This window comes from Syngnathus typhle, linkage group LG8, assembly GCF_033458585.1.
Source record: "Syngnathus typhle isolate RoL2023-S1 ecotype Sweden linkage group LG8, RoL_Styp_1.0, whole genome shotgun sequence".
In the NCBI taxonomy this organism is placed as follows: Eukaryota; Metazoa; Chordata; class Actinopteri; order Syngnathiformes; family Syngnathidae; genus Syngnathus; species Syngnathus typhle.
This window is the reverse complement of record NC_083745.1, coordinates 1,787,031-1,803,669: the sequence shown is the minus strand read 5'-3', so window position 1 is coordinate 1,803,669 and position 16,639 is coordinate 1,787,031. Positions and strand designations below refer to the sequence as shown.

Here is a 16,639-nt window from a genome sequence, read left to right as displayed (position 1 = left end):
CCGCATGACGTCGTTGTTAAACCTCCGCTTCCTTTTGAGACTCCGTGACGTCACACACCAGCATGGGTGTCACAGCTGCGACGTGCTAAGCTAAAGCCGAAGCTACAATGTTTGTCGTCAAAAACCGAATCAAATTCAGCCCGCTGGGCATTGCCACTGCAAAGCTGCTCTCCTCCGGTCCGGCCGAGAACCCCGTCGTGTTCCTGGACATCGAGGCGGACGGTGAGGCGCTAGGGAGGATAATCATTGAGGTAGCTAGCTCACCATCTTGATAGCATGTTTAGCCTCTTGACAGGACCTTTAGTGTCCCCTGCAGGGCGCCTGTAAACACCATGTGATTCTTTTGGTATTGATCTTACAGCTCAATGCAGATGTGGTGCCAAAGACTGCAGGTAAAAACAACATTCTAAAATCATTCCAACTGTATAAAGACTCATCAATGTGTTTTAATTTCATAGAAAACTTCCGAGCTTTGTGTACAGGAGAGCATGGCTTTGGCTACAAGGGGGGTGTTTTCCACAGGATCATACCCCAGTTCATGTGTCAAGTAAGATTAGTGTCATGCAGACTACAAAAGATACTTTTCATGTTGTTTCTTTCACTTTTCTTGTTGACTTTGTGTTTGTCACAGGGAGGAGATTTCACCAAACACAATGGTACCGGAGGGAAATCTATCTATGGAAAAACCTTCAAGGATGAGAACTTTAAGTTAAAACACACTGGAGCAGGTGCGTTCAATATTTTCTTCAATTCTATTCTTTTTCTTTGAAGTGGTTTCTCGTATTTCCACAAATTCTGCCATTTCCTGATTTTTTTAAACATGAATAATGCAATTAAACTGTACCTTGACCCCAAGGAACGGTAAAGTGAGTTGAGGGGTTTCATTTGAATAAAAGTAATCCTTTGCTGCCCTCTGCTGGCAACTGAGGTAACTCCACAACATTTCTTTGCTGTTTTTTTTCTTTTAATGTCAGTTATCTCATGCTTGTTGGTGTCAATGAATACCAGGACCAGTTATTCTTTATGCAAACTTGCAAGTGCATCATATAATGCAGGGGTGCCCAAACCTTTTCACTTTTGAAATGACCAAGTCACAAAGATCTACCCACCAAACAAAATTAAATCTTTTTCTTTTTAAGATTGTGTTTATTCTCATCCATTTTGTGCAGGGACTCTGTCAATGGCCAACTCAGGCCCAAACACCAATGGATCCCAGTTCTTTATCAGCACTACAAAAACAGAATGGTAAAACTTTTTTTTATTTTTAATACATTAACATTTAGGGACTGGTCATTTCATTGGGTGCATTTAATAGTGTAAAATTAACTTAACCAGGAGTTGCACAATGCATTTAATCTTGATGACATTACCCTTTTGAGAACTGTAACAGAAAACCAAAAAACAACTGTTAATGAAATCAGCAACAAAAAAAAAAAAAAGGATGAAACGCAACCTCCCGAGCCGTTCTGAAGGTCGTGAAGTGAACGAAAGCACAGATGCTGCATGAGGAGTTGCAAATGATGTTTGTTTTCTTCAGTGCGGATGACTCTGGCCTTCTCCCAGTCCATGATGTGGTTTTCCCTTTTACAGTGGTCGGTGATGGCTGACTTGTAGTGTTCCTGTTCTGCTTGTAGTTTTACTGCTCTTGTTTGTCTTGTTGCTGTCTCCTTCTCACATTCCTTCTTGTGTTCCATTTTTATTGTGATGAAGTTCCTCCCTGTCTCCCCGATATATGATTTATTACATGATTTGCATGGAATTTCGTATATGGAATTGCATTTATTTTCCGGATTTACTCTGTTCTTTGGGTGGACCAGTATCTGACGGAGTGTTATATGTGGTTTGATAGGTGTGCTTATGTTGTATTTTTTCATGGCTCTTTTGATGCGTTCCGTAATTCCTCTCACATACGGCAACGTCACCATTCCGCCGGGTTCCTGTTTCCTTGTTTGTTTCTTTCTTTGCTCCTGTGTTTTGTATTTTTTGTTTTTTACCTGTTCTGCACCTTTGGTTATTGCCCATTGTGGATACTGACATTTTTTGAGTGCGTGTTGTATGTATTTTTCTTCCTGTGTTATGTCGTCCGGATCTGTGATTATTGTTGTACGTTCGTATAGTGTTCTGACTACTGACAGTTTGTGTATAGTGGGATGTTCTGATGTCCAGAGGAGGTATTGGTCGGTGTGTGTGGGTTTTCTGTGTACTTTTGTTCTTATGTCACCATTGTCTGTGTGGTGTATGTTGATGTCTAAAAAGGCTATGGATCGAGCTGTTTCCTCTTCATGGGTGAATTTGATGTTACCTGTGGTGTCTATGGTGTTGAGATGGTCTGTGAGGTGTTGTGTATGTCCTGTTTTTACTTTTTCCAGAATGTCGTCGACGTAACGTTTCCATAGAGTGGGTTTGTATGTGTCCGGCCGGGGCTGTTAAGAGTGCCTTCTGTTCTAAATCTTCCATAAAAAAAATTGCACATGATGGCAGAAAGAGGGTCTCCCATGGGGAATCCCTCTTTTTGCCTGTATATTGTGTTTCTGTATTGAAAGTATGTGGAGGTAGCGATGAAATGAAGTAGTTGGGTGATGTCTTGTGCTGTTAGATTTGTCCGTTTCTTGAGTGTCTTGTCTGCTGATAGTCTGTCATGTACTATGCGTATGGTGGGTTGTGTGGGCGTTTTTGTGAAGAGTGAAATGACGTCGTGTGATATGAGCATTTCATCTTTCTGTACTTTTATGTGTGCGAGTTCCGTGGCAAGCTGTCTTGAGTTTTTGCAGTGTTGATCCGTGTGTCCTAATAGTGGTTTTATTATTTCTGTGAGTGCTTTTGAAAGGTTGTATGTGACTGACCCTATGCTGTCTACAATGGGGCGGAGAGGTGTACCTGGTTTATGGATTTTTGGTGTGCCATCGATTCTGGGGATGATGTTTGCTGTGGGTATTAGGTGATTGTATGCCTGTTTGTCTATTTTATTTTCCATGAGTAGTGGTTTGAGTAATGCTTTGACTTTATTTTTCTTGTCTTCTGTTGGGTCTTTTTTTATTACTTCATAGGTATTGTCCTGTAGTAACTGTTGCATTGATTCTTCGTAAGTGTCCGTGTCCATAATCACTGTTGTTCTGCCTTTGTCCGCCGGGAGGATTGGAATGTCTTTATTTTTCGCTAGTGTGATCATTGCGTTTGCTTCCTGTTTTGTAATATTACTGGGTGGTGATTTAGCCGTTTTTAATATCCCTGCAACTTCATTGCGTAGTGCTGCTTTTTGACCTGGGTTATGTATTTTTTCGCATGCTAACTCCGTGGCTAAAATAAAATTATCGTGGGGTATGTTTTTGGATGTGACCGCGTAGTTGAGTCATTTTGCTAATATGCTGCGTTCTACCTGGGTGAGTTTATGGCGTGACATGTTGTGAATCCATTTTTCGTTGATGTGTGTGTGATCCGGTTGTGTCTTCTTTTGTGCAATGAGTCTGTCCAATTTCCCGATGTGTCGGTTTTTTGTGGCGACAAATTCCTGTTCGTGTATATTATCTAAATGTTCGTGTAGTGTTGTTTCCGTGTCATTGTCCAGGACATACCGGTGTTTGAATTGTTCCGTCCGTCGCTGTAGTTCATCGTTGATATTGTTGAGTTTGTTGTTTGTGCAGCGTATCCTTTCTTTGGCCAGAGCCATCCGCACTCTCATTATAATCCTTTCCGCATTCCTTGTCGGAATTGGGTTTTTGATTGTCAGGCTGGCCGGCGTTACTTCTTCATCCCGGCAGCGTAGATTGAACCTCAGGTGGTTCCTATAGCGAGCTCGTTTTTTCGTCAGTTTTTCAAGGAGGCGAAACTCTTTGACGCAGTTCTCTCCATAACTTCTTCGTAATAGTTGTACTAGGTTTATCTTGTTTTTTTCTTTTTCAATTACTTCTCTGGTTCTTCTATATCAAACAAATTTGTTTTAGGTTCATTTACCTGACATGTTTCGGTGGAATTTTCCGCCTTCATCAGAGTGTCACTGATGTGTTTGTGACGCGTCTTTATCAGCTGATGGATGAAGGCGTGGCTCACCTGTCAGATTTGACAGGTGAGTCACAAACACATCAGTGACACTCTGATGAAGGCGGAAGATTCCACCGAAACATGTCAGGTAAATGAACCTAAAACAAATTTGTTTGATATAGAAGAACCAGAGAAGTAATTTCCTATGTTTTGTCGGCAGGCTGGACGGCAAGCACGTGGTCTTCGGACGGGTAACGTCCGGTATGGACGTAGTCTCCAAAATGGAAACCTTTGGTTTACATGATGGCGGCGTGATCAAGAAAATAGTTGTAGCAGATTGCGGGCAAGTCAAATAGATTTCCACTTGGGATGAAAGGACTTCTCCAAATCGTGTGCATCTTGTATTTCTTTCTTGTGTCATTCATCTAAAGCACAGGTGTCAAACTCAAGGCCCGGGGGTCACATACGGCTCGCCACATCATTTTATGTGGCCCGAGAATACAAATTTGGGTGTCATTACTAGAATTGCAAATTGTCTTCACTTTTAAAAATATCTTCTTTTTTTTTTTCAATATTTGACCAGTTTTTACTTAGTTTTTTACTCGTCTGATTTGAAAACGAGTTATTTGTCAGTCTGTTTTGTAACTTATACTATATATAATATGAGGTGCTCATACATTGATTTGGGTTGACAGTCATAACGGCCCTCAAAATGACTACAATGCGGGCCCCTGAAAAAACGAGTTTGACTCCCCCGATCTAAAGTGATGGCAAATCCAGGGTTGACCTTTTTAGTCTAAAGTGTACAATCCCCCCCCGACCACTTCCTGCCAAATAAGCGGCCCGTATTCCCGCTCTGAGGACATTGGCTGGTGCCCCCGCTGCGTTGCAGCCTTCCTGGAAAACAGCCAGTGGCTTTTTTTAGACACCACCGCTTCCTGTCCATCCCAGCAGGAAGTGACATCAGGTGACATCCATGCGCTGGCTCCAATCTTCCACACCAGAAAATGTCTTTGAGCTCTCACGTGTGGCTGGCAGCTGTTTATCTAGCTCATACTTTATGGAAGTAAATAGTGGACTGTCCCCCCCCACCCCCCACCCCGTCCCCCCCTTTCAAATATAAAAAAGTTTGGATGCTGACCTTCCACCACCGTTTGTTTGCATTCTCACGTTGCGCGGTTGCCGTGGAGACGCTGGCACGTTGTTCCAGCTTGAGACGTAACAAACACGACAGAATTCGGGCGCCCAACCTGCCTTTCGATACGGTCTTTTGACCATTTCTGCTTTTTTCTTCATCACTTTATTATTTGGAAACGGAGTGTTAAAGCTGTGTGTGTGTGTGGTTCGCTTTTGTAATAAATGACGGAAATCTACACGCAAACTTTGATCACGTTGTTATTTATGGGGTGTTTTGTGTAGACTGTCACACTAAAACTCATGTTAAATATCACTCTGCGCATTATTAATTGCCAGAAAGTGAGCTCAACCAAAGTTGCTTTTCTTCCCTTTCCTGTCTGATGATGGCGGCCACCATGCGCTGCTTTTTGTCTTGATCCAAACCGAGAAAAAACACACACAGCGGGCCAAACAGAAGGCAGACTTTCAGTCAGACTTTTATTCATCAAAGTAGACCTCACTAGAGCACTAAAAGATTATTTCCTAGCAAACAATTAAGGCACATTTTGGAATGCCGTTTCATGGACATGAAAAACAGACGCGCGGTCGGTCAACTCTCGGAAACCATGAAAGTCCTTTTTCCTCAGAAAACCTCCCAGCTTTTGTGGTTGTCTTGAAACATCTTGCAATGTTGTGTAACATAATACACACCATTTAGTTGTTGACACACTACATACATTCTGTGAATAGTATTTTAAAAAGCTGTAAATGTAATACGGCAACTACCAAACAGAAATAAATAGTAACATGGGTAAGATTGCACAAACGTAATACTTGATTGGCGACATGCACATGCAAACTCAACTAGTTCTTTGTCGTGAGCTAACAGCTAGCGATAACACTGGAACATCCCATAATAGGTCAGCTCGAGACAAGCTGCGTCTCACAGTTTTAACGTGCTCATACAGTGGCGACGAAACATTCTGCATGTTTACACAATATATTTATATATATATTTTTTTAGCCACAAAACAATGATACATTTTTGTCTATCAACTCATAATGTCACGCTAATGTCAGTTATTCACAGAAAATATAATTGAGAAAGATTAATTATGTACCAGCTTTTTCTTTTCTTTAATTATCTAAGTAGACATCAATATTTTCTCCGTAGTGTAAATTTGTTTGCATATTCTATACAAAGAGTTGTAAAAAAAAAAAAAAAAAATCCATAAATACTTCTGCAGATTATTGTAAAACTTCCAAGAAGAAGAAAGAAAACTCCCAGCTAGGTTTACTTGGCGGCAAAGGCCCTTCTTCACGTACACACACGCACACAAAAGGCTTCATATTCCATAACACTTTCGAAATGACGGCCATATATACATAAATATTGGTTCATAAAGTATTTGTCATAACTCGAGTTAAGTTGCTATAAAATGTTCTACGTTTTGCAAAATACACATCTATATACGCCTTTTTTTCCTTTTTTTTTTTTAATAGGCTTTATAGTGAAAAGCTAATAGAAAAGTCAAGTATAAATGTCAATTCAAGACAAAAGAAGAGATTTATTTGTTTGTTCTGCTTCCGTTTGCTCCTCATGTGCCGTTTACATTGTCACCGGGCCAACTGTGTTAATCGCTACACTGCGGTTATGTCAAAAAAAGGCATCACTGGCGCACTACGGTGTGTTCGAAAGGCCTTCTGGTGTGTTCCCACTACAGGGTTGTGGAACCTTTTTCCTCAATATATATATATATATTTATATATACAGGTATAGACTAAAATATGCTGCAAACAAGGGTTTATTGTCGTATAAAATCAGCATTTGTAGGTTATTTGTCAGCCCAGATTGAAGGTTCTCACATTGCTTTTAAGTTTGCTCTCCCCAAAACAACAACAAAAAAGTATTGTTCCCAATGATGGACATGAGAATAAACACATTCCAAGCAGCTTTCATCAGTGCTGATGAATTTTGGGGAAACCTAATACCTGACTGGGCAGGCACATCATTGTCATGAAAAAAGATGGCCGACATTGTGGGTGACTACAATTGAGAATGTTGACGTCTCAAGTTTGAAAGGATTCAAACGATGTTTAGTGTTCTTGTGTTGCTCAAAAGACTTTTAAGGACATAGTGTACTGTTTATCATGGAGATGAATTCATCAATCTCTCTTTAAGACCCTGTAAGGTGTGTTTTGAAATGAAGATAATTGCTAGAAATGTGCAAAGACGGAGATGCGTAGTGTTCAGTTGTAAAAATACAAAGCGTTAAAGAGTTTCGCACCATTTCAGTTTTCCATTTTCTTTAACTGACGTGGCTAAAGCAATTGACGCAATTCCGAGTGCCGTTAGCAGTTAGCATGTAGTTAGTTAGTTAGCTAGCGAGCTAGCTAGGCTCACACGCTGAAAATACATCTTTGCATCATTTCGTAAATGCATTTTTTTTTCTGAAGATTTTCTAAAGACTTAGGTCTCAAAATATAATTGTTTTTCCTCATAACTGTAATTTTTATTTTCACGATGGCCCAAGCATTCTTTCGTATCTCAACAAGCCGTTTTTTCCTCGTATTCATTTTTGTTTTATTTTTCTATCCTTGCCCAGCCTTTAAATGGCTGCTTTCCTGCTAACCTTCATTGACCTTCTCTGCACTTCTCAAACCGCAATCAGAACATTCGGTATTTTCCATTTAGTTCCACCGCCTCCGACAAGCACGCAACTGGCGCTAAAACGACAAGAAATAGATTCACCCCATGCATGACGAGTAAGTCTTGCTTCAAAAACATTTTACCCAAGGAACTGCACGGATGGTCACGGAACGTAACGGAGCTATACTAATCCCGCAGTAGTTTCTAAAGACGTGGAAGCAGTTGCACAATGCGGAATACAAACAAACAAAAAATCATATGTTTTCCTGTCCCAGTCAAATTGCACACTAGACAATAAGAAAATAAATAGGCCACATGTAAGCTTGGGATGTATGGCACATTATCCCTCAGTTAATTCACAGTAAATAAAGATGTGCTGTTGACCCTAAATGTGCCAATGTGGTGTTTGCGTGTGGATGTACACAACGCACGCATGGACACACTTCACTTGGCGGGGAAATGGAAGGCGGATTTCTGTAAACACAAAGGTGACAAACCCCGAAAGGAGGTAATCAATGAGCCTAATGAGAAAAGAATTGAAAAGGCTTTCCCGCACGAGAAGCTGATTTACGCAAATGCTCTGTCATCACCATTGCTAGATTTGAGGGTCGATGATGGAGCGGAGGATGACAGACGGCGAAAGCGTTCTTGGCTCGTCACGCCACAGCGACGGGAGACGTTTATTGCACGCGGCGGCAGTAGTAACCCAGGACTTTACATTTCTCACACAGGTGCTGCGGGTGCTCTTTGCTCTGGTCGGACACGTCCAAGCCGTCCGGCTTCTCCAATGGACGCTGTGGTTGCCACACACACACACAACAGCACGGGGTGAGTCACGTTTGACACATTATAAATCCTCCAAAGGTTTATTGGGCCCATTAGGTTTGGAATCCCTTCCACGTTTTAAACTGGCTAACGAGGCTCGAAACGTTAAACAGATATGCAGACATTTAACAAGGTGGTACTGGCAACAACAAAAAAAAAATGGCCCAAGCTTTTATTTGATTTCTGCCCACCTACTTTAACAGGACATTTATACCGTATTTTCCGCCCTATAAGGCGCACCTAAAAACCTAAAATTTTCTCAAAAACCAACAGTGCGCCTTATAGTCCGGTGCGCCTTATATATGGACCAAATTCCTAAATTCAAACTGGCCTGAAGTATTGTGTCATGAAATCAATCATAAGTGGCCCGCTGAAGACTATTAATCATTATTTTATGATTATAAAGTAATTTGTTTCGTCTGAAGTTGAAATAAAAAAGATAAAATGGAGAATGATTTGATTTGGATTAAAAATCTGACATGATGCATTAATGGTGCGCCTTATAGTCCGGTGCGCCTTATATAAGGATAAAGTTTTAAAATGGGCCATTCATTGAAGGTGCGCCTTATAGTCCGGTGCGCCTTATAGGCCGGAAAATACGGTAATTATTAATGCATGATAAATCATTCTGCTATTAAAAAAGGTGTGGTTTTGGCTGCCAGTTTACGCAATAATGACATTTGACAAAGCTAACATTTCAAGGCATGTCTCGATATATCGATAATGTTGATCACCATGATATCATTTGTGTGTGAAGGCTGAAAAGATGTGTAACGATGTTGACTTGATGCCATGCATGAAACCCAATTTTAAAAATCGGTTGTGCTTTCCGATGATGTTTCCGACATTATTGTACTTTGTAAATCTCCTTGCTTTCACTTGGACTAATGGAGTAACACTGAACAAACATTTTCACGATTTAGTGTCATTTCGGAGTGTTCCCGCTTGGAGACGTCTGTCTTTTAAGATGTTAACCGGCACCTCTTTCTCGGCTGCTTTTATGTGGATGATTGGTGGACTATTATTTGCAACGTGAGGCAGGGAAGTGGGGGAGGTCCTGTGGAAGTTATGCGCTTGATCTGAAATGCCAAATATACTGCGGACTGAGCGAGCGAGCGACTGGCTGGCTTCGCTATTTCCCCTCGTCCCATGCATATGGATGCGATCGGAAAAGTCCATTTACGGCGACTGTCGGCCAGCACGAGAGGAATAGAATCATTCAATGTGCTTTCTCTCACGTCTTCATGTTCGCTGAGATGAACATTAAAGTCGAGGATAAAGATAGCTCGCCGCGTGTGCCCGAAATAGACGCAGTCTTTCTTTTTTTTTTTTTTTTTGTCCTAGACATCGTTACCGCCATAAATTGTCGACATGGCACATGTGGTGCCTGTTTTGCTGCTTTAAAGAGTCTAACAAAGAAGGATATGGCTAAATAAAAAAGTCTGTGATGAGTTAGAGTTATTTCAAAGAAGGCCGGTGACTATCTCTTTGTCAGGAGCAAGTCCTGCTCTGCCCTCCTCCCCCTGTGTGGAACATTTATGTTTGTTTTTGGAAAAAGCATCATTCTCCATTAATGAAATTTCATGCCGCTTTCATTCCGTAAGAGGGAAATTCCGGCGGTACAATTATGCAACAGCTACTATTAAACTTGAACTTAAGAAATATTGAAGGATTTAATGGAATCCAGGAAACACAATTGTGTTTTCATGTCGAATAGACTAAATGAATTGTTGATTTTTATTACATTTTGAATAGGACCATATGTGATATCCTCGAGTCAACACGCGGCCATGCGGAGTCTTAGGTCACACCCTGAAAAAAATCATGTTTGCCTGGCAGAGCCCTCGCATGAAACCTGAACTTATCGACTTTAGCCATCTCGGGTCCAAATGATAATAGAGGAATTGTTGCCTTGGCAGCTGAGGCGCCAGGCTTGAGGCTGGGCTGGCCTAGCCTACCTGCTTGTGTGGATAGACGTTGATGTGGCACTTGATACATTCTTGCCCCATGTTGGCCCACGAGTTACCGCTCATCCACTTCCTCTTACACTTTGGACACTTGTACTCGCCAAAGCATCTTTTCTTGCCCTGGTAGGGGGTCAGGCCTTCTCCTTTGGGTCGGGCCTGCACACAACAAAGCCATACCGGTTGAGAAGTTTCATTCCTTGCTGTTTGATTTCGCCGCAATGATAATATTTGACAAACAGGCGTGTCCATCCTTTCATCACTAATATAACAACAGTCACCAATCTCGGACGGAGGCGGTCGGCTCGGCGCGTGCTTGCGTAAATGATGCACATTGCAGCTGCGGGATGAAATCATCGCTACGATTCTCGTGAGGGAGATGATTGGGAACAGTCGCCTGAGAGAAATGGAGCTGGGAGGAGTGCGCTTCCCTGATTCCGTGTTGGCAACTTGATTTCGGCCACTTCCAGGGAGGAGGGAACTCTCGCAAATAACATGCATGTCCAAGCCAGCCGTTGCAAAGTTGGATCTAACTCGCGGAACAGAACACAAAGCTACTCATAAAGTAGTCATTCCATTGTGTGATCCCATCGGATGAAAAAAAAAGACCCCCCCCCCTCCCCTGGCCCATTTGCATTTTTACCCCGTTTTGAACCAAAATGAAATGGTCCACAAAGTTTCCCAGAAATTTGATTGTGCAGTTCTTGCCACATCTTAACAACCCACCTAATAAAGCCAATCTTTACTTTGCACTCGATGGTGTTAATCGGTGCATTGTTAAATTCCCTGCAAGACTTCACGTTGCTTTCATTAGCGGCTGTGACTTTGGACACATATTTTCGGGAGCGCATAGAAGGTATAGGGTCACGAATGTGTGTGTGTGTGTGTGTTTGCAATGCACATTTCCGGGCTTTTCTTAGTGCGTCCCAGCTTGTGTGTGAGTAATAGCAAGTCTAATCAGCAGCATCTGGCGCTGTCTTAACACACGTCAACGCTTTGCATCAGCACCGGCAAAGGCGCCCATAAGCACCAACGGCTGGCCCCCAAAACCGAATGACCTCACCCTCCCCGCCCCACTCAGGGTCAGTCTCGCATCTCCCGCCCTGACAACACGCAAGCTGGAAAATGTGACTTTTGTGTGATGACATTTTGTTTGGGTGCATTCTTAACTGCCAGTGCAAGTCCTCAGTAATAAAATACACAGTGGATTTCAAAAATAATAATAATACACCACCTTGTTGAAATGGGAGGCTGGGAGAAGGAGCTTGGTGGGGCAAAAAATGTCCTGTTTTGAGATTTCTTCTTACTCCTACATTTTGCAAAATTGCAATAAATTTATTACCATATCGTCCACATTAGATCATCTTAGTAGAGACAACATCTAAGCTAAGAATCAACATAGTGTGCTGAAAAGATCCCAAATTATTTGGGCTCAACAAAATTTGTCCAAGTTCCAATCGTGACTTTTGGCCTCACCGCACACTCCGTCTGCAGCTGTATGTTGTCAGAGGAGATGAAGCTCCCTTTGGAAGATGCTCATAATGTGCACACAGCAAACAAATCCTCGCTGCAAGTTGATGACGAATGGATTTTGTTACGGGCAGATTCATTTGGTGCAAGTCCAAAACATATGACGAACTGGAACAAATACAATATAAATTTATATTAGTGTCACACATTAAAAGTGCCTCGCCCAACAAGATTATAAATTTTATAATTCAGCGTCACATAAAGACCGTTGCGCAAAGTTATTCACAGCCTCTCATTAAGTCTTATTTTCCAGGCTTAGCCAAAAAATAATAATCTTGCGTAATAGTCAAACCGCCTTCCAGGTTGTTAGCGTTTCACCAGACGTTTGTTTGTTGTCATCATCTTTCGACAGCAAACCAATTGAAACCGAATCCCAATGTCCAATTTTGCTTCAATCGACTGTACTTTCCGAATTTTCCGACCAATTCCGACGTATTATGCCCATGTCGATGATACAGTAATCCTTTGTATCACTCTGTGGTGTCCTTGAGCTCCTCGCCCAAAGCGTTGCGTTGCTGTCAGATCGGATCATTGCGAAAGGCACCAAGCTGATGTTTGGAACAGTCACAATTTCACTGACCACCCAAACATGTTTGAAAAACATCTGGGCTCTTCAACTCGCTTGTGTTTTGCCAGACAAAGGGAGTCTTTTGGAATTTTAACCAATTCATCCACACTCCATTTCCATTTCACTTGGAGCTACGGGCGACAACTCCAACTCCTCCGCTGCGAATACAACAAAATGTTTTAGTTGGGCTCCATTTCCAGGAAAATAAGCCCACTCCCAAGTAACGTTATAATACGCACGCAAGCCGCGACCACTTTAATGGAATTGCGTCATCACGTTGTGAAAAACTGGCCTCCACTGGAGGCTATGTTTGCTTTTCTCGCCAATCAAGCTGATCTAAAAGCTAAGTGGACCTACGCATTAGAGGCACTTAAGGACCATACGTCGGTTGAACGGGTTCGGTTAGAGAAGATGGCTTTGTGTTTGTCGTGTGCCAAGGACAGTGGCAGCTCACCTAAAGTCAATGTTTGTTTTAGCGTCGGAGGCTACGGATGTTTTTTTTTGGGTGTCCAAAGAGAAGGCGGGCGAGCTTCAATCGTCACCATCGTCACAACCACATCTTTCGATTTGAGTTGCAAACACACAATGCAAAACACGGCCACACGCGAGCACAAGCAAACATGAACATGTCAAAAGTCCCGCTGGCCTCCTGTTACCCTTTAACACACACAAAGCAACAAGAACCCTGCACAAGTCCCACATCCGTCCGCCGCAGCCTTCACTACTCTCTGGAGACAACTGCGCTACTCCCACTGCAGCCTCCTACGAGAATACAGCTTCCATCCTTTTTATGGCGGGATTAATGAGATTATGTCTGCAATAAATATAACAAATACAGACAGTAAAAACAAAACCAGGCAGAACTGGAACAGATGGATCTTCTTGGTTTGTGTCCCGAGCAAGGGCTTTTCAAAACACAAAATGATGCGTTACAATTTTGCCTTAGCCAGCTTTCGAGTAAAATCATTCTTAAACTGACGTGCGGGCAGCGTTTCCACGTGTATTTATCTAACTCTTGGAGTTAACTGAACGGATGGGACAGGGTGACCTCGACGAAATAGTTGTAGCCTCGAAGCACATACCTTAGGTCAAAAGAGTCCAACGCGTGCATGCTGAACTCAAAATGGTTGACTTTCTGTGAGTCCTAGCCAAATGATTTGCGTTTCCTCTCATGATAGATGTGCCTATTGAATTTTGGGAGCATTAGTAAAACTGGTGAGTGACACAATTTCTTCTCACAAGAGCTCACGTCTGGGAAACGTGACACGCAGCTCAGTGATTTTCAGATGTTAATGCTAGAGAACAGGTGAGTGGGAAGTACAGTAATGAGAAAAAAATGGAATTTCATGAGAGCTTTCTCATGGTCCGGCGCTCGCGCCCTAACAAGACCCACGGTCGTCTGAGCCAACTGAAGGATGGAGATGCAGGAAATCTAAATCAGAAACAGATGGCCTCCGTGGGGGTTGAACTGGTCGTAAAATTCAGTGCTCTGCTTTCAATTAAGTCATCCATTTTTGGAAAGGTGGGGGGAACTAACAACTGTAGCTGCGACCGCCACTACAGTTAGACTCATTATCATGCGGAGGAATGTGCAGGCCAATCTCCTATTAAAGGAGAAAAGAAGAACTACTTAGGAATCCCAAGCATTTGAGACGATGCACTGTAAACACACCATGATCCCGTCCGTCTAGACGACAGACACCCATTGGTGAAGTCGTAAAAACGTCTTTCGGCTAATAGCGTGTAATCGATGTCAAGTTACACAGTCCAGGAATTGTTTACCTAAGGACCAATTTGGAAAGATATCTGATGACCAACAAGTGGACAACTGACCTGGCCTTAAGAGGGAAGGCGAACCCACATTTTGTCCCGAATCTCACATTCCGAGCCGAGAGTAACGACCAAGTGGACGGACACCAGACGCGACACTCCCTCACCTCACCTTCACCTTCAAATGTGAACCCTTAATCCTTTGTCTGCAGCACCAGGATGGTTTTGTCTCCGTTTAATATTAGCTGTCCCGTCCGTCCAAGTCTAAACCATGAGCAAACATTCCCACAGCCCAGATCACCACTCTCAAGGTTGGAATGTCTGTCTTTTTCTAAATATTACAGAGGACATCTTACCTACCGTTGTTTTAGGCCCGGGGTATTGGCAGCACTTTGATAAAGGCAGGGGAAGAAAATACTGCTGCCTAGGCTTTTAGGCAACTGTAAAATCAGGTTAGAGTAAGGAAACAATGTTGAGGCTTTCGAGAACGCTGTAGCAATAGTAAGACACCTCTTGCGAAAACCGCAGAGCTGCTAATATTCCACAAGGACTTGACTCATCCAGCTAGTCATTTTCTGAACTGCTTCTCATCTTCATGGTCATAGCGAGGTTGGAGTCCAACGGTTCTTCGTATAACACTAAGAATAAAAAGCCATGGACATAAGAGATGGATCTAACGGGAAATATCAAGAAGCCAGGCGTTAAAGGAGTTGCCGGGAATATTAGCAAAAATATAAACACGCATATACTTCTAAGAAGAGAATCAATTATTCGTTTCTGGACGTTCTTGCTGCTTGCGAGATACCAGGAGAGTGGAATCACAGGTTGTCCTGCCAAATAATAATCAGCTTTTTTATCTGTGTCCTATCATTGTTGTTGTTTTTTAAACACAGCCATAAATATATCAAGATTGGAATACAGCCTCAAGTCTTGTAGTCTCTCCTGAATCTTAGTTCTTGATCTTTCCAAGAACTCCCGGACAAATTTCTGCTCTCAACTTTGTGGAAACAGTTGTGTTTTCGATCCCTCATCTTTCCCCGAAAGAAAGTCTAAAAATGAATGTCTTGTCCAGCTGGAAATATTATTCCCACGATGCCAGAGCCCGTTTGTTGATAGCATATACATAACACGAACATTTGGATTGGGGTAAAATGTCAGCGAAAGAAACGTGAGATTCTAGCAGAATCTTCGAAACCGCTGATACGATACTGTAATGAAGTTCTTGTAGTAAGTAGTATTCGAAATGAATCGACTCAGAAACACCACAGACATAAATATGTCTTAATAAAATAGCACCACAACATAAAGAAGAAAATCTGTTTCCACTTCAGTCTTTTTGTCCTCTTGCTCCCAGCCCATTGTGACATTTAACTCAAGAGTTCATAATGAGCTTCTAAAGTCCCCTTTCACTGTATTTGAATAGCTCTGGAGACGTACGTTCTGCTGAGACCAGATGTGCCAAAAGTCTTCATCTTGAGGGGGCAACTTGTGCATTCTGGTTCATTGACATGCATTTGCTAATGTAAACCTTTTAAAATGTAAACAAAGCAACGGCTGATTGAGCCAGAACGCTTTTTTTTCTTTAATGTACACAAACTTGAAGCCCTTTATGAGCATTTGGCATTCTTTGGCATGGCTTGCCGTTCCCATCACAGCAAAAAGAAGAATGTCATCAGTGCGACCCAGACAGGTCAGTGAGTCACGGCAAAAGCATCCCATTGAGTGCAGCGTAAGAACCGACGCCTGAGGTTGTTTGTCAGACCGCAACACAGACGTGTTGGACGAGTTGTACTTGCAAAAGGAGCCGCCGATTGTTGGGTTAACCGCATCAAAGTAGAAATGTGCTACAAGAAAGCATTGTGGAGTCAACAAAAACATTGCGTTATATCTCGACGCTGCACCCTGACTACACATCAATTTGATATTGATATTTCCACATTTTGTGAGACTCTTGGCATATTCTTGGCAAGAGCTTTTTAATCCCCACGTTTTGTCACAACTACAAGTTCAAACAACCTATGAATGGTTTTATTTGATGTTGGTTTTTATAGTGATTGGCTGCTTGGTTCACTTTGTTATGACAAGCCGCAAAGTTTAGAGTGGAAATGAGAAGATCGGGAGAAGAGTAATAGGCACCCACAGTATGAATGTCTTCTGGGAGTTTCACAGCGTTGCTGTCATGCTCCGCCCGCACACAATGACAAAAACGGAGCTGTTTTGCAGATTAGCAATGCACAT

At 42.3% G+C, this 16,639-nt stretch overlaps 2 protein-coding genes across 3 annotated transcripts in view; both read left to right on the top strand.

Moving 5' to 3' along the window:
• Positions 1-26: 26 nt before the first annotated feature.
• On the top strand, positions 27-8,571 carry ppifa (peptidylprolyl isomerase Fa). Its single transcript, XM_061285515.1, has 7 exons — positions 27-251; positions 362-392; positions 459-547; positions 632-728; positions 1,170-1,245; positions 4,199-4,368; positions 8,476-8,571. Exons 1-6 carry the CDS (start codon positions 108-110, stop codon positions 4,332-4,334), a joined length of 573 nt encoding a protein of 190 aa, XP_061141499.1. The 5' UTR covers positions 27-107; the 3' UTR covers positions 4,335-4,368; positions 8,476-8,571.
• The window catches only part of LOC133158343 (annexin A11-like), a 37,260-nt gene continuing 23,803 nt past the window's right edge, over positions 3,183-16,639 (top strand). The window contains exons 1-2 of one of the 2 annotated variants that reach the window (XM_061285512.1): positions 3,183-3,380; positions 8,476-8,572. In XM_061285512.1, the coding sequence (XP_061141496.1) occupies positions 3,363-3,380; positions 8,476-8,572 (115 nt within the window). In that variant the 5' untranslated portion in view covers positions 3,183-3,362. Of the gene's footprint in view, positions 3,381-8,470; positions 8,573-16,639 lie in introns of those variants that run through there. The other variant, XM_061285513.1, reaches the window with a different exon arrangement.

What these genes read in the sequence shown, in the direction of transcription:
- ppifa (XM_061285515.1), top strand. Translation starts at nt 108, where the DNA reads ATGTTTGTCGTCAAAAACCGAATCAAATTCAGCCCGCTGGGCATTGCC. An exon ending in TGTGGTGCCAAAGACTGCAG is followed by an intron (nt 393 to 458) that starts GTAAAAACAACA and finishes TTAATTTCATAG; the next exon opens with AAAACTTCCGAGCTTTGTGT. An exon ending in TACCCCAGTTCATGTGTCAA is followed by an intron (nt 548 to 631) that starts GTAAGATTAGTG and finishes TGTTTGTCACAG; the next exon opens with GGAGGAGATTTCACCAAACA.